This window comes from Bombina bombina, chromosome 1 (assembly GCF_027579735.1).
Source record: "Bombina bombina isolate aBomBom1 chromosome 1, aBomBom1.pri, whole genome shotgun sequence".
Taxonomy (NCBI): Eukaryota; Metazoa; Chordata; class Amphibia; order Anura; family Bombinatoridae; genus Bombina; species Bombina bombina.
In genome coordinates, this window is record NC_069499.1 from 953,091,141 (window position 1) to 953,109,782 (window position 18,642).

At 36.4% G+C, this 18,642-nt stretch overlaps 1 protein-coding gene across 1 annotated transcript in view; it reads left to right on the plus strand.

The window, feature by feature from the left end:
- The first annotated feature begins 915 nt into the window (after window positions 1–915).
- Window positions 916–18,642, plus strand: part of RAB22A (RAB22A, member RAS oncogene family) — an 82,208-nt gene continuing 64,481 nt past the window's right edge. The window contains exons 1-2 of the mRNA XM_053704557.1: window positions 916–1,086; window positions 9,049–9,128. Coding sequence (XP_053560532.1) covers window positions 1,051–1,086; window positions 9,049–9,128 — 116 coding nt within the window. The 5' untranslated portion in view covers window positions 916–1,050. The remainder of the gene's footprint in view (window positions 1,087–9,048; window positions 9,129–18,642) is intronic.

The window sequence follows — 18,642 nt, forward strand, 5'->3', positions numbered from 1 at the left end:
TATCATTTTATATTACATCTCAAAGTGTTTAATATCCCTTTAAAGTTTAATAATTTTCCATTCCTATGTTGTTCATAGAAAAAAAGTGGGTCAAATAACTTCTGTTTATGGGGCTGATTTACTAATACGCTGTCGGCATTTATCATTGCACAAGCATTTCTAGTGCAATGCTTGTGCAATGTTGCCCCCTGGACGGCTTGTCAATCAGGCTAATTTCTTAGAGGCGGACCTGAAGCAGAGTGGGTCAGAAGCAGCATTCGCTGCTTCATAAATTGACCCCAATGTGTGTTACTGGCAGCTAAAGAGGTACAATTATTTATGTGTATGCTGCTGGCCTGGCAGCCAAGGAGTAAAATGACTGCTTAATTGCGAATAATATACACTGTGGGTTCAAGAGTGGGGGCTGAAGTAGAGCTTTTTTGTTTGGGGGGGGGGGGCTCTACCAGTGTGCCCAGTTACTAGCAGATTGAATTGCCACTGACTGACCTCATTATATTTAAGTGCAACAGGATAGACTTGCTTGTACACAAGATCTGCAAATAATTTTACAAATGTTGACTCATTGGCATCAAGAGTATCTCAAGTGAGTTATTATGCTCAAACAGAAGGAGCAAGATGCCAATGGGGAGACAGACGTCCCTCACAGATACAATTTAATAAAAAAAAGATTCGAAATAAATCTACGCAATGATGTGAACTGCCAAATACCAAAACGATCCGTTCACTTAACACTTGTATGCATATAGATTTCCTAGGCAAACTACAGTAAAGTAAAAACTAAACCGGGGCACGGGTGGTGGCACTGGCTATGTAACTCATAGAGTTTTTGTAGGAGGGGCAATGGAGATGTCAGGCTGGGCTTGCAAAGAACCAGGCGCCTGATGTTTGCGGAGAGGAGGAGCTACTAATGGGAGGTTGCTGGTTTTGATTCTGAGTGCAACTGGGCCTGGGGAGGCTGAAGTGTAGCAGGCCGGAACATACTGATTCAGACTGGGGATCACTTGAGGCTTTTGAAACGCTGATAGTAGATTCTAATTGCCCTGGGCCGACATGGCTCTGAGGGAGCTGAAAGTCTGTCTGCTGGGGGTGAGTGAGCACTCGCTAGTTACAGCTGCAATTGCGTTTGTGTGTCCAGCTGGATGTACAGTACCCATAGAGAGCTCAGTATGTTAGCGGGGGCCAATGACTACAGCTAAATATAAAGTGATGATATGGTAGTATTATTTGATGTAATACAACTGCTTACATAAATTGTATCACAATATAGCTTCAGTCTGTAAAAGGGAATGCTAGTGTTATTGTTTAACCATTGCTGTTCCTGCACATATTTATTAAATAAACCACCGAAGTTGTATTTCGGTGTAGATTCAGATTACAGAAACATCTGAGAACTGTTACATCCTCTTGGGGGGGTTGTGTATTATACATTGCTCCAAGACATCACTTCCCTTGCCGGGGACTGGACAACCTGTTCTAACAAATTAATCTTATCCCACTGGAATGGGAAACACTGCTTCCTAACATGTTGCATACATTTTTTTTGTTCTTTCATTTTAAAACTAGACTTGCTAACTATAAATGTTTTATATGTTATGGCTGATTAAAAGTTGTTTATATTATACTTATTATTAAACTCTGAGTTATTTAAATATTATTGTACCTTAGTAAGTCAGCAGGTAGGAATAACCTATTTTTGTCATGTTTCTAGATCGGCTAATGTTTACTTTCTAATTAAATAAATTCGTAATCTGTGTAAATAAATCCAGGAGACATACTGCATAGGTATGTTAATTCAAGACTACATGACCTTGTTACTTTCAAAGATAGTATTAAAACACCATGGCATGCAAAGGGGATAGATAAGTCAATACTAGTTAAAGTGATATGGTCCAAATAAACTGTTTAAAAGGACAGTCTCCACCAAAATTGTTATTGGTTTAAAAGGTAGATAATGCCTTTACTACCCATTTCCATGCTTTGCACAACCAACATTGTTATATTACTATAATTTATAAAATTAAAAACTCTAAATTTGTGCCTGTTTCTAAGCCACTACAAACAGCCTCTTATCACATGCTTCTTTATTAGCTTTTCACAACAGGAGACTGCTAATTCACGTGGGCCATTTAGATAACATTGTGCTGTCTCCCGTGGAGTTGTGCACGACACAGCACTAATTGGCTAAAATGCAAGTCAGTAGATAATAAATAGCCATGTGATAAGGGGGCTGTCTGAAAAGCCATACAAGTTAATCACCACCAAGGTTAAAGGGACAGTATACACTCATTTTCATATAACTGCATGTAATAGACACTACTATAAAGACTAAGATGCACAGATACTGATATAAAAATCCAGTATAAAACGGTTTAAAAACTTAGAGGCACTCAGTTTAGCTCTGTTGAAAAGGCAGCTGGAAAGCCCACTGCAAGTGGGAAATAAGACACTCCCCTCCCCCTTCTTTTGCGTATGAAAAGACCCTTTACGCAAACAGGAGCAAGTTGGAGAAGGTAGCTGACGGTATTCACATACAACTTTGGGGCTTGGTTAGGAGTCTGAAAATCAGAGCAATGTTATTTAAAAATAAGAAAAACTATACATTTTTAAAAAAAACAAAAAAACTTTGAGCTATATAAATAGATAATATACAAAACATTTATGCAAAGAAAAAATGAGTGTAATGTCCCTTTTAAAAGTATATTAATAAAATGTTGGTTGTGCAAAACTGGGTAATGGGTATTAAAGGAATTATCTATCTTTTTAAACTATACTTTTTTGGAGTAGACTGTCTTACATAGCATGTGTTTGAAAACCGTTTTTTTTTTTTTTTTTTAAATACATTTTTTTACTTTAAACTGATTGGATACAAGGTGTAAGTCACCTCAAGAAAAAAAAAAAAACAGTTTTGATGTGGGTGGCCAGAGGGGGGATAATAAAACATAGTGATAAGGATAAAATACAGAATTTAGCACATCACTGATTAAAGTTTTTGAATTAAACTATATATTAACAAATACACAGATTCAGGACTGAAGGTCAGACTATATAAAATTTACCATCTCTTTAATATTAAAAGGGAGAGAACTCTATGCAGCTGATATTTTAAATTTACCATATGAATAATTGTATAAAAATCTTCAATTAAAATGTAGGTAGAAGTCAGTCGTCACCTCATTCTGATTAATCTTCTAAAATTGATTACAGCAATCTTTCATACAATCTTCTCAGGATATATGTATTATTCTTCTTATGATGAGTGAATCCAGTGGTTTATGTATCCTTCATAATCCAACAGTTCTAAAACATCAAATAAATGTTACTAAATTGTACTGATTGCAATAATAATAGATGGCATTTGTTTGTTTGTTCTTTAGTTATGCATATTATGTATTAGGACACAAATTATATCAAGGCACATTTTAGTGTGTGTGATGACATTTTCTGTTCTGCGGTGAGAGTCCTGTCACAATGATGCCTTTTTAAAATTGGGTCAGTGGTTGACAAATTTAAAATATAGGTGCCTGCATGAACATTAACGGGACAGGCACTTTTTATCTAGGAGCCAGATAAGAGTGGTTTATTAGTTATAAGTGTAGAATGCTAAAATTCTAGAATCTGACTTGTGGCTCCTGGGATTTGTTAAAGCCCTGTATTAGGCGCACTAATGAATACAGCTATCATAATGACTGTAATGGGAAATCTTTAGTTGCATGACGGTTTAAAGAAACCTTATAAATAGATTACAAAAAAAAAATATAGTAGTTTGCAATTATAATGAGGAACAAAGGTGAAACTGACTATAAACACATTATTCTGCAGAAGATCTGTTTACTGAGTTGAAATGGTATTACAGTAAATATATTCCTTCAGTAAATTGTCACAAAACACCTCTATCAATGTATTATATATTTAGCATTATAGTTTTAAGTTTGATTTAGAATTCTGTTTTAAACCCTGAATTTCAAATACATTTAGATTTTTTTTTCATGAATGATGACTTTTATAATAAAGTTATTGTGATCTCTACTAAACATTTTGATACATGCAGACATTACATCTATACTTTAAAGGGACACTGAACCCAATTTTTTTCTTTTGTGATTTCGATAGAGCATGCAATTTTAAGCAACTTTCTAATTTATTCCTATTATCAAACTTTCTTCATTCTTTTGGTATCTTTATTTGAAAAGCAATAATGTAAGTTTAGATGCCAGCCCATTTTTGGTGAACAACCTGGGTTGTTCTTGCTGATTGGTGGATACATTCACCAATTAATAAACAAGTGCTGTCCATGGTGTGAACCAAAAATTGTCTGGCTCCTTAGGTTAGATGCCTTCTTTTTCAAATAAAGATAGCAAAAGAAGGAAGAAAAAGAAAAAAACATTGGGTTCAATGTCCCTTTAAGAACTGGAATATGCATAATTGTAGGCTTTTGATCTTACAAGATAGGCAGGGATACTGGTAAAATCAACCTAGCTGGCATATATGGCCCCTAAGTCATGTTAATACCAGATAGCATGGACATTTGTTTTTGTTTTCAAGCTAATAAAATCCTCCTATATTAAAATAGGAAATGTAAAGGTTTGCAAATGTATATTTTTGCATTGTGTAAGCATAATTCTATGTATATTTATTATACTTTGCATAGAAATAAAGTAAATATTGCCTGTGTCAATGATAGACCAAGGGGTAAATTTATTGAGCTGCATTTTACAGAAACTTTTGCCTTTCTGCCACCTTAGACTCTTGCTTGTTTAGGGTGATTGACATGCCCTGCTCTCGCACAATTGGTTGCAAAAGAGCAGGGGAGGCATTGCACAAGAAAGCTTTTGTGATGATGCATTGCGTGGCAAAATTTAACATCGCACAAGTGCCGATTGCAGATGGACAGGTTCTCTACTTCCTGATAAATGTTGTCCCAAGAGTCAGTTTCTCTTTATTATAAAATAGCAAACCACAACAGAGATTAAGTGTGCTGATTGTACATGTGATTTTTCTGGTGTTTGTATATATATATGTCATCTGTAAGTGTGCTCTAACTAAAGTGTCCAAAACTTACGTAAGCATTCACAGTTCAATTGCATGCAAACAGGACAGGCACGATAATTTGCATAAAGAACTGCTAACATATTTATCCTGTTACTGTCACCTTCAATGTGATTTCACTATGAAATTTAAACTACTGAAGACCTTAAGAGTGCAGATAGGTGTTTTTTTTTGTTTGTTTTTTAATATAGTAATTCAATAATTATTTGCCATTATTCGGTTCTGATTAAACCCAGGTTTTCTATGGGGGTACAAAGGTTAATCAAGTGTTAAATTGAAGCAATAACTTGAGTCTTGCTTAAAGGGACATTGAACACTTTGAGATGGTAATATAAAATAACTCACGTATATATATAAAAAAAACTCAGGAATATACTTTTGTTATTTATTCTGTCCCCTTTTGCTGTAATTCCATTCTGAAATTATGAACTTTTAAGTTCCTGTTAGAAATGGAAGTGCAGAACAGCCATTGGCTGCATACTCTAGTGACCTATTTATAACTGTCTCTAATCGACCACTACAGAGAAGGTAACCTAAGTTACAACATGGCAGTTCCCATTGTTTTATAGACACTAAAACTTTACACTTATTTGGTCAATATTTAAGCAGCTAATGAAACTTTTAAAAATACATCTACACGTTATTCTCAGACTAACCTTTTCTTTGAATTCATCATTCTATCTAGCATTTATTAAGTGTTTAATGTCCCTTTAAATGCAAAATGCTTGGCAATCAAAGGATTCTCTGCATAAATTACTTACAGTAGTAATGTAACAAGAACAAATTTAGTTTCTATAAAAATAAGTATTTAATCTCCTGGTGGCTTAGGATGTAAGCAGTGTTTTTTTTTGATCCACTAATTACCAAGCACGCTTGCACCATTGATTGTTGACCTTTTACCTTTAAAGAGATATGAAAGGCAATCATTTTCTTTTATGATTCATACAATTCTTTAAACAAAAAAGAAAGTTTCCAATGTGCTTCTATTATCAAAATTGCTTTTGTTTCCATGATATTCTTTGGTATTCATTGTTGAAGAGATACCTAGGTACATGTCTGGAGCAATACATGGCAGGAAATAGCACTGCCATCTAGTGCTCTTGCAAAACTGCAGTAACATGCCCATAGGTGTGCTGAGTGACCAGAGCTTGACCGATACTGGGTTAAATAAAGCAAGATGGTTTAAAGCTTTCAAACCCTGTAGTGTCCATATCCTGGCATTCCTTCCCTTTGCCAGCCTCCTCTTCTCTAGTCCAGCCACATTAACACAGTGGGCTATATTTAGCAAAAGTGAATGCCCCTTTTGCTTACAGGCCTGCTCATTATAACCTGCAACTGATATTTATGAAGCAGCCATTTAATAACCTGTTTCCCCAAACCTTTAAAATCACAAAGACTGATCTGACCAGGGTGATTGACAAGGCCTTCTCTCCTGTGATGGGTTGTGTGAGAGCATAAGGGTATTGTTAAAAAAACAGGCATCAAATTCTGCCAGCAAGTTGTGTTTTCACTACCTCTGAACTTTGTCCCTCTGGACAATGATAAATCTAGTTATGTGTGTCCTGGGTAGTAGTAGAACAAGCCTCCACAGCACTAGGTACCCCTGTAGCATGTCTTTGCAGGGATCTGGTAAAAAGAGTAGCATTGCCCCTTAGCACTGGGTCCCTGTGGAGAGTGGCACTATGGGGGCATTTGAAAAGAACACAGGACTGCAATCCCTGTACTCAGACAGGGGCCCCTGTTTAATTGCCTGAACAGTACAGCACTTTTTGTTTCTGTCGTGATTTTCTTGTGCATGTCATTAGGGATATCTGCTACAACAAACTAAATGCAAAATTCATAAAATGTGACTGTATAAAATCTTCTTTAGTAAATGCACATGTGCCTATTTAAATCTGCAACATTTCAGACCATCCAGCCCTTAGTCATGCTATTTTCATAATGTACAAAACATTTAAATGGTTTAACCAATCTCTACTTTCCAATCATTAAAGTGACATAGTGTAACATTTTCTCCTCTTAAATGTGTTCCCAATGATCCATTTTACCTGCTGGAGTATTAAATTGTTTTCATATATCTAATTTCCCTTTTTATTTTGTAAACTTTTTAAATATCTATTTTTCTTTTATAAAGGTGGTGAGAGTCCACAAGTCATTACTCCTGGGCACTCCGCTCCTGACCACTAGGAGGAGGCAAAGATTAGCTGTAAATAAAAGATCAACCCATAAAGGTTTAGCCTTTATTTCCATCTGGTCTTTGATATTTTTCTGCCTGGTATACCACACTTCAGCTAAAACTTCCACAACATCTTCATTATGATAACCCCAGACTAACCTGGGTGCAAAGCCCATAAGGAAAATTACAAAACAAAATTATCAACTCATAGAAAGTATGGCACTCTCTTGCAAGCACACAGCTAGATTAAAAGCAAAATGGAAGAGTTTTGTAATTTTCACTATGGGCTTTGCACCCAGGCTTGTCTGTGACTAAATGCCTGAGTTGCTGAAAGCTGTGCAGCTGGCTGTGAGTGCTGGTGAGCACACAGGGCTGTGAGTTTTGTTGGGTCATAGGATGTGTACCCAGTCTGGTTTGAGAGTGCAGTCCATTTCTGAGTTCTGTATATGTCTAGGGAAGTTACAAAGGACCTGTGTCACCCTTGTTTGTTTCTCATTTTGCTGTACTTTCACAAAAAGAAATCCAGCTCTGAAGAGCCATTTGCAGCATGCAGCCACCTTCTAAATTTGCTTGTGAAACCTCAGACTGCACATATACATAATAGTAAAAAAAAAAATAAACATGCTCAAATTATTAAAAGCATGTAATTTTAAGACTAGCGATCCTTCACTACTGTGATCCTGAACACACAGTAGAAGAACCGATTGGGACCCGCAGAACACTGCTGGTCCCGAGTGGAAAACTTTGCTGATCCTATCAGCAGTGCTAGTTGGAGGCTACATGTACTTTCTGTTTGCTACCAATGAAGCAAAGATATATTTTATAGCTGACATTTTTCTTCCAGGTCCTTCCCTTTTTCTTATAGAATTCAATGAGTTCAGCCCCTGTGAAGTCTCCGAACTAGAGAATCTTTTATCATCGAGCAAATAGAAATGTTATTTTAAATAGAAGAAATATGAAGTGAAATTTTAATATATACATAAAAATATACAAAATATGACCCTAATTTGTTAAAGGGACATAAAACAAGCTGGGATAGAGACAAAATAATATTACCTGCAAATTTATAGTGCAGTGCCTTGCCATTAACCCTTTCTTTTTAGTTTCTGAATTGTAAAGCTCTAACTCCCCCCACACAATTCCTTTTATGGCTGCATCTGTTTGTTGTTCTTTTGATAGAATGCAAAAGTGAATAGGGATTATCTGCTGGAGCATGCCTAGTAGCTGTGAACTCCATTGAAATGCAATGCCTGTGTCTAAACACTGATAAGAGGGGCGGAGTTAGCTGCTCCAGGCAGCTTAGCTATGTAATTAATTTTGCTTATTTTTGAAAATTATTTTAAAATGCTTGCCAGCAATTTTTTATGCAAACTATTTTACATTTATTAGCCCTTTTAGCATATTCACAGATCTCAACCTGTTTTATGGCACTTTAAAGTTGCACAGAAACTGTCAAAGCATAATCAGAATTTGTAAAATCACAATCCTAAATACACTGCTGTATAGATTCTCTACTGCTATGTAGTGCTTCAGACATGCATGTTACATACCTTAGTATGCTCTTAAAAATGAATCCAAGGAGAAATAAGCAAATTTGATAATATAAGTAAATTGGAAACTTTTCAAAAAATTGTTCTGTGTAAATCACAAAAGAAATTTGGAGTTTCTTGTCTTTAAATTACAGGAAAAGCATGCAAAATAAATGAAATTGCAGTGTAATTTTTTTTTTTTTTTTTACTATGCATAATGAAACATTTTATATGGAATTAAATGTGTCACAATAATTATTGTAAATATTATAATGTTGTATAACATTCCTTTTCTAGGATACAGGTGTTGGCAAATCAAGCATTGTATGGAGGTTTGTAGAAGACAGCTTTGACCCTAATATTAATCCAACTATTGGGTAAGTTGTTTGTCTTATCAAACATATGCATCACTTTTATGATTGATTTTTATTGCAGTCAACTATATATTTTACATAATTGATTACATTTCTTTCTTTAGATGGTGAGAGTCCACGAGTCATCACATGTGGGAATTACCCTACTGACCAGTAGTAGGAGGCAAACCTACCCCAAAATACCATAGCTTTAAATCATTCCCACTAACCTGAATCCTCAGTCATTTTTTCCCTCCTTTATGGAGTGAGGTGAATACTGAAGTGCTGATCTTCTCATTGTTGAGAATGGTTCTCTCACTGATTTGAAACCCATTTCCTCCTTACAGTGCCTTGTCGGATAGAAGGGTAGACAACAACTTACCAGTCACACAGTGAAAAATATTTTTCCAGTGATAAATGTCATAGGCCTGCCATCTCCTTGTCTACAGAGTGCTACTCTGTGATTCTCATGCCTCCACAGGTGAAATGCAAATGTATCCGCCAATCTCATGGGTTGTAGAATGCTGTTACCTGTTAAAGTTCCTTGGCATTTTGCTTGCACTGCCTAGGATAGGATCATCTACTGGAAACAGTTCCTGCTGCTGAAGTAAGCACAGTTGACAAAGCCCATCAGCTGTTCGTATTAACATGTACACATGATTCACATAGTCTAGGAACATAGTCAAGTACTTTTGGGCATTTGTTTAAATGTTTTTACTGTCACTTTACATTTTAGCATGGTTGGCTTTAGCATTTAGGAGTTACTGTGGTACCATTCAAGGTTTTAGCGTGGGTGAGTGGAGAAAAGACTGGGATTTTTTTTCCTTCCGTTTATTAGGTTTGGCGCTGAATGGTAGCAGAGGTATGCTAAGTGTTTAAAGGAATAGTAAAGTCAAACTGAATCTTAAATTGACTAGAGTACAATTGTAAACAACTTTCCAAATTACTTTTATTATCAGTTTGCTTAGTTCTCTTGGTATCCTTTGTTAAAGAGTTATCCTAGGTGAGCTCAGAAGCATACAAGTTTCTATAGCCATCTGGCAGCATTGTATGCAATATGGTTTATTGCAGTGTTATAAAATATTGCTTCCATAGACTGTTACAGACATATGCACGATCCTATTAGCCTACCTAGAGGTTTATGCTTCAGCAAAGCATAACATTCCTCTCCTATGGCCTGATAAGATTATTTTAGTGCAGACTTCACAGGGACTGAACTCACTGAATTCTCTAAGAAAAGGGGCAGAACTTTGAAGTCCCAGAGAGATGCCTCCCCATAATCCTTTCCACTCAGATGAAATACGCTAAAATTATCCTACAGCGCTGCAAGATCCCTCACAAGATACTAGACAGGCACATTTTGCTATACTTCTCTTCGGGACATTTCCTGCATTTCTGTATGTGAATGAAAGATAAGCCCAGTGCAATATAGCACTGCATGATGAGTTTTGTTATACTTATACTTTTGTATTTTTATTACTTTTCACTTCAGATTGTGTCATGTTTTATTACATTTAAGAATTGTATTTTAATGCATTTAGATTATGTATACAGCAGTGATTTCACAAAGCAGTGTTACTTTAACAAATTAGGATCATACCTTGTTTAGACAGTGGAGTTCCCTGGGCTGAACAGGAGAGCTCCCAAGGTATGTATGAAGCGCTCTCATAATTCTCATGAAAGGCTGTAAGCAGCTCTCATTGATTTTTATCGTTATCTGTATGCAAGTTAAGTTTGCTTTAAATTCACAATACACTTATTTAACTTACAGAAAAGTATTATATACTAATCTAGAGGCAAAAGCAAGTTAAATTGCAGTGATAACATTTCAGTCTAATTTGTTGGAAACTGAGGCTTTATATCAGTCCCAAGTGGTTTACTCCTATTAACTTCACTCTTACCTGTGACATTTTTGTATCCCAGAGATCCTCATTACTTTGCATGGAAGGCATCTCTCTTTGACTTCTAGGGTCCGTCCTTTTTTTTTTTTATATAGAATAAAGTAATTTTTGCCCCATGAAGTCTGCACTATGTCTCTCCAAACTAGAGATTATTTGATCATCGGGCCCATATAGAGCAATGAAGCTCTATAGGAAACGGAAGTTGTCAATTTTATCTTAAATAGAAGAAATGAAAATGTAATTTGTAAAAGATACTTTATAAATATACAAAATATGACCCTAATTTGTTAACGTTACGGAAGCTGTCAAAGCATAATCATAATTTGTAAAATCACAATTCTAAATACACTGGTATATGCAGACTCTAAATGCATTAAAATACAAAATAAAAAGTGCAAAGCTTAATTTTTTTTTTAAAGGAACTTAATAGTGTAAAGCAAAATGAAAATACAAAGCACAGGCTAAATGCATTTCATGCAGTGCTATATTGCACTGTGCTTGTCTCTTTACTGTTTCAGTCTATCTATTGCCACAGTTACTTGGGAAAGTGATATTTTCTGTCCTAGGATAAGAAATCTAAGGGTAAGCTTAGATCGGCAGGATGTTTTTATTTCTTTTTTGAATCTAAGGATCATAAAGCTTTCTCCTCTGCCCAGAGTTCTGGTTACTCTGAATATTCCTGGAAATCCAGCTATTTTGTCTTAAAACAGACTAAGAAATCTATCCCAACATGCCAGACCAGTCTGTGTTGGGGCAGATTGACTCTTTTTCAGGAGGCTTGGTGGAGATCTATTTAGATTAGATATATAATCCCTTTATTACCCATTCCCCAGTTTTGCATAACCAACACAGTTATATTAATATACTTTTTACCTCTGTGATTACCTTGTATCTAAGCATCTTCCGACTGCCTCCTGATCACGATATTTTATTTATTATCTATTGACTTGCATTTTAGCCAATTTGTGCAGTGTCTGCCACAAGCTACGGACATGATCACAATGTTATCTATAAGGCTCACATGAACTAGCACTCCCCTGTTGTGAAAAGCAAATAAAAAAAAAGCATGTGATAAGAGCCAGCCTTTAAGGACTTAGAAATTATCTCATGAGCCTACCTAGGTTTAGCTTTCAACTAAGAATACCAAGAGAACACAGCACATTTGATAATTAAAGTAAATTGGAAAGTTGTTTAAAATTACATGCCCTATCTGAATCATGAAAGTTTATTTTTAACTAGACTGTCCCTTTTAACCCCTTAAGGACCACAGCACTTTTCCATTTTCTGACCGTTTTGGACCAAGGCTATTTTTACATTTCTGCAGTGTTTGTGTTAGCTGTAATTTTCCTCTTACTCATTTACTGTACCCACACATATTATATTATACACCGTTTTTCTCGCCATTAAATGGATTTTCTAATGATACCATTATTTTCATCATATCTTATAATTTACTATAAAAAATTATAAAATATGAGGAAAAAAATAGAACAAAACACACTTTTTTCTAACTTTGACCCCCAAAATCTGTTACACATCTACAACCACCAAAAAACACCCATGCTAAATAGTTTCTAAATTTTGTCCTGAGTTTAGAAATACCCAATGTTTACATGTTCTTTGCTTTTTTGCAAGTTATAGGGAAAAAATTTCAAATAGCTCTTTGCTATTTCCAAACCACTTCTTTTCAAAATTATCGCTAGTTACATTGGAACACTGATATCTGTCTGGAATCCCTGAATATCCCTTGACTTATATATATATAATTTTTTTTTTTTTTTTTTAAGACAACCCAAAGTATTGATCTATGTGATAAAAAAAATAAATAAAAAAAAATCGTTCACTTTTTCACAAACTTTAGGTTTCTCACTGAAATTATTTACAAACAGCTTGTGCAATTATGGCACAAATGGTTGTAAATGCTTCTCTGGAATCCCCTTTGTTCAGAAATAGCAGACAAATATGGCTTTGGTGTTGCTTTTTGGCAATTAGAAGGCTGCTAAATGCCGCTGCGCACCACACTTGTATTATGCCCAGCAATGAAGGGGTTAATTAGGTAGCTTGTAGGGTTAATTTTAGCTTTAGTGTAGAGATCTCCCTCCCCACAATTGTCCCCTCCATCTTAAGTACTGGCAGAAAGTCTGCCAGCACTAAAATAAAAGGTCTCTTCATTTTTTTTTCTACATATTTACATATTCTGCTGTGTAGGATTCTCCCCCCCCCCCCCCAAACAGCTCTCTAACCCTCTCCCTCTACCTTACTGTGCGCCTTCTTGGGTACTGGCAGCTGTCTGTCAGTACCCAGTTTTCCATAAAATTGTTATTTTTGGGAATGTTTACATATTTTTCTGTAGTGTATCTTTCCCCCCTCAATAAACATCCCCACCCCCTCCCACATCCCTTAGATCAAAATTCCCTCCCTCCTCTCTCCCACTTTATGTCAAAAAACGTTAAATAGTGTAGTGGTTCCCACCCCGTGCGCGGTTCCGCATGTGATCCCGCCCCCCTCTGACGCGCAAACAGACATCCATGGCAGCCCACCCGCCTCCCACATCGGTTCCCACCCACCAATGATCGTGGCCATCAGAGTGGCTCTCTCTGCATCGGATGGGTAGAAAATGTTATTGCAGTATGCCTCAATATCGAGGCATCAATGCAATAACGGCGATCAGGATCGCTTCCACCACTTGAAGGAACCAACGACGTACAGGGTACGTCCTTGGTTGTTAAGGACTTTTTTTTTTTTTTTTTTGTACGACGTATCCTGTACGTTGTTGGTTCTTAAGAGGTTAAACTACATTCAGACTATAAAATAAATAGTATTCACTATTTAATACATCCTGTCTATAATCTCCAAATAGTCCCAGAAAAAGTCCAAAGAAATCCCTGTTGTTGTCCCAGATCTTCTCAGTGCACTTTCATAAAGTTCCCGAATATTGGCTAAAATCCTCATGCCGACTCTAAGTACCCAATTTAAAAGAGTTACTGTCTGTAATAGAACATAAAGTGCATATGGTGTAGTATGCAAATACATTGCAACCTCCCGTTTACATCTGTGGGGCTTCTTACCAGATAACACTGAGAAGATAGTTTTGTCAATGTGTTTCAACCCAGTTTTTTCTCAAGACTATCAGTCATAGTAAAGACTGTGTATTTTATATATAATTTATGTGATTATTTTGCTTATGTGATTAATTTGGTTTATTTTATTTATTTTTTTATTAGACTTGTGCACAAGTCAGTTTTGATTTATACTTTTATAAATTAAAATATATATTCTTCACCTGCCTTCTTTGAATCCCCTCCCCTTTTTAATGGTGATCTTGGGTATAGATTCCCACTCATGACTCATCTGATGAAAGAAAACTAAATTTCTGCTTACTTTATCCATTTCTTTCTAATTGGTGAGCGTTCATAATCCCCACCCTTTATTTGTTTTCAGGATCCAGGTCTTGTTTTGTACTACTTTTGCCATGATTTATTTATTTCTTCCATCTACTTTGCTATATGTATGTCTGAGGATTCAGAGTAGTGGGAGGAATTTAAAGCTCTGGTATGTTGGGTTGTTTGGCTTCACTTAGTGGTCAGAACGATAATTCCCAAAAGTGGTTAATCGTGGGCTCTCACATCATAAAATAAATTCATTTATTATCTAAGCATAAATTTTGTTCTTTCATGATTCAGATAGAGCATTCAGTTTTCTTTAATAAAGGTGGTGAGAGTCCACAAGCCATTACTTCTGGGAAATACCTCTCCTGACCACTAGGAGGAGGCAAAGATTTCCAAAGTTTTAAGAGCCCTTAATAAAATCCTCCCCACCTTACTTGAAACTAGTCTTATCTTTACCTTTGCAGGAGGAAGGTGAAGAATGAAGGTGCTTAAGATGTTACTCAGGGAGAGGGGTCCTCAGCCCAATTTTGAGGCCCAGTTTTCCTACTGTTTGACAGATGGAAGCTTTTGAAGTATGGGGTAGTGGCATAATTACACCCAGTGGGAGTTAGTCACAGGCCTGCCATATGTGTTGCAGGTATTGGTCCTTAGCCTCCTGCTGTTGAATATCGTCATACTCCATATACATAGATCCTCCACTTTCACGCATACATCGCTGGATTAGCTGTCTACTGGAAGCAGTAATTTCCAGGAGTCAGCAGTTGCAAAGTCACAAGGAGGGGCATGCGTATTGAAATCAAGTTGCACCGGACCCTTCTGATATCTATCTAGGAAGGAGGTCTTAATGTGTTGCCTGTTGATAGCCGCTGGGACCCCAGAGTGACGGACATTTATTGCCTTTTTATTTTGCAAGGACTTTGCTTTTTAAAGAATCTTTGTTTTTAACATGTTTTGCATTTTTGTTATTAAATATTGGAACTCCCTACAACAAATACAGTCTTGGATCCATTTGTACTGAGCGCATCACTTAGAGCTATAGTAGCTTAAAGGGATATTCTCATATGGTTTAAAACTATGAAAGTTTCTCTCCATTTTCTTTGAGGTACGAAGAAGATCACTGTTTGAATATTATTCTATAACCTTATAGTGCGCAGTGTTGTATGGTATTATTTCTTTTTTTGTTAAGCTACATATGACTGAACCCAGGGATTCTGAATCCTCTGAGGGTGAGGTATTTTCAGATCAGGAGTTAGTTACTGATTAAGAAAGTCATCCTCTCTTCTGTTTAAGCTTGAACATCTTCTTTCTCTTTTGAGAGAAGTGTTATGAACCTTAGGGGTTCAGGATAAGAAAGTTTCTCAGGGTAAGGCCATTAAGCAATTTTAATATGATTTTTATACCTGCTTCTAAGTTTCCAGATGTTTTTCCAGTTCCAAATGCTATCTCTGAATTGATTTCTAAAGAGTGGTGTAAGCCAGGTAACCCATTTAATCCTGCTTTAAAGTTTTTAAGAAGGTTTCCTTTGCCTGCTTCTAATATAGAGTTTTGGGAAGCTATCCCTAAGGTAGAGGGAGCTATTTCTACTCTGGCTAGACTGACTTCTTTTCCGCTTGAGGATAATACCTCTCTTAACCCCTTAAAGGGACACTGAACCCAAATTTTAAGCAACTTTCTAATTTACTCCTATTATCAATGTTTCTTCATTCTCTTGCTATCTTTATTTGAAAAAAAGGCATCTAAGCTTTTTTCTTGGTTCAGGACTCTGGACAGCAGTTTTTGATTGGTGGATGAATTTATGGGCCGGCATCTAAACTTAAATTCTTGCATTTCAAATAAAGATATCAAGAGAATAAAGAAAATGTGATAATAGGAGTAAATTAGAAAGTTGCTTAAAATTTCATGCTCTATCTGAATCACGAAAGAAAAATGTTGGGTTCAGTGTCCCTTTTAAGGACCGGGCAGTTCAGACTAAGACTTCCCCCAAAAGACCAGAGCATTTTTGCCGTCACTACATTTAAACACAAATTAGAGACTTGTTTTTTTTATTTGCCTATCAAAACAATTTTTTTTTTTTTTTAGTAGACAACCCAAAGTATTGATCTAGGCCCATTTTGGTATATTTCATGCCTCAATTTCACTGCCAAATGCGATCAAATAAGGAAAAAAGTTAACTTTTTCACAAACTTTGTTTCTCACTTATATTATTTACATACTGCTTGTGCAATCATGGCACAAATGATTGTAAATGCTGTCCTGGGATCCTCTTTGTTTTGTTCAGAAATAGCAGACATATATATTTTTTGGTAATTAGAAGGCCGCTAATTGCAGCTGCGCATCACACTTTTATTATTCCCAGCAGTGAAGGGGTTAATTTGATAGCTTGTAAGGTTAATTTTAGCTTTAGTGTAGAGGTTAGCCTCCCACCTGACACTTCCCACCCCCTGATCCCTCTCAAACAGCTCTCTTCCCTCCCCCACTGGTCACCCCCATCTTAAGTACTGGCAGACTATCTATAATATATATATATATATATCTCTTCATTTTATGTTTTTACCCCCTTACCTTCCTACCTCCCTGAACCCTCCCAAAAAGCTCTCTAACCCTCCCCCTTCTTACTGTAGCCTGCCATCTTAGGTACTGGCAGCTGTCTGCCAGTACCCAGTGATCTATAATTTTTTATTTATTTGATCATAATAAAAACTTTCTTTAGTGTAGCTGCCCCACCTCATTACCCTGCCCCCTCTCCCCCTTCCCACTCGCTCCTGCCACCCACCTCCCTCCTAACCCTCCCCCTTCCCACTCGCTCCCGCCACCCACCTCCCTCCTAACCCTCCCATCCCACCAACAATCTGCACCACCACTGCCGATGCAGAGAGGGCCATTGCATCTGTACCTCTGCCCTTCTATTTCTGCTCTGGGCATACATAAATAGCGCAATCTCACTACTTTTAGCAAGATCACGGCAGAGAGAGGCCCAGGACAGCAGCTTTGTGTATATAATTTTTTTTTTTTATATCCCCCCCCTTCGGTCAACCTTAATCGTAAGATTGTTCCTCCTTTTTGTCCTAATCCTAAAAAAAAATCTAAGGAAAGGATTCTCCATAACTTGGATGTTGTCAGAGCTTTTGAAGTTTTATTTATAGGTTACTACGGATTTTAGGCAATCCTCTAGTTTGTTGAATGTTCCAGTTTCAGGAAGTGTCAGAAGGCTACAACTGTTTCATTAGTTTCTTGGTTAAAGTCTTTGATTCATAAGACTTACTTGGAGGTGGGGCTGTCTCCTTCTAAACATATTACTGCCCATTCTACTAGGTCAGTAGCTACCTCCTGGGCTTTTAAGAATGAGTCAACTGTTGATCAGATTTGCAAGGCACCTACTTGGTCTTCCTTGGTTGGGCATTTAGCTCTCTTGCTGCTTAAAAAGAAAAAGAAAAAAAACCACTAAAAAAAAAAGCCTATAACTAAACACCAAAGATGGTATTCACAAACCTTCTTCGTCTCCTTGCTTGGCTATACATCAGACTAGTTTCCAGTATGGTGGCATTGGTTTATAATGGCTCTTGGAGTTTGTGAATCTTTGCTGCCTTCAAGTGGTCAGGAGAGGCATTTCCCAGGAGTAAGGACTCTCACCACCAGGAAAGGTATTAATTAACCAAGTAAGGATAAATGATATATTAAACATTGCTCCAATTTACTTCTGTTTGCTTTTGGGAGATAGCTGAACGCATAGTTAATGCCAAGAAAAAAGAGGCAGTGATTGTTTATACCAGTGTTTTAAAAGGATATAAAACCCATATTTTTTTTCCTCTCAATTTTAAACATTTTTTTCAATTTACTTCTATTATAAAATGTATTTATTTTTGTTATTCTTTGTTAAAAAGCAGGGATGTAAACCCAGGAGTGTGCACGTGACTGCATCACTATATGGCAGCAGTTTAGTAGCAATGTTATACATTAGCAAGAGCACTAGATGGCAGCGCTATTTCCTGTCATGCTTCAGGCATGTGCACACTACCAAAGTATCTCTTCAATAAAGAATTACATGAGAATGAAGCAAATTTTATAATAGAAGTAAATTGGAAACTTTTCTAAACTTGTATTCTCTATTTGAATGAGAGAAAAATGTGTGGTTTCATCTTTTTTTTTTTTTTTTTATTAATTTGCATCTGTCTTCTGATTGGCCACAATAAAAAGATTTAAAACATACTGCAGAGTATTTGAAGGAATGTATCCTTCAATGCTCTGAAA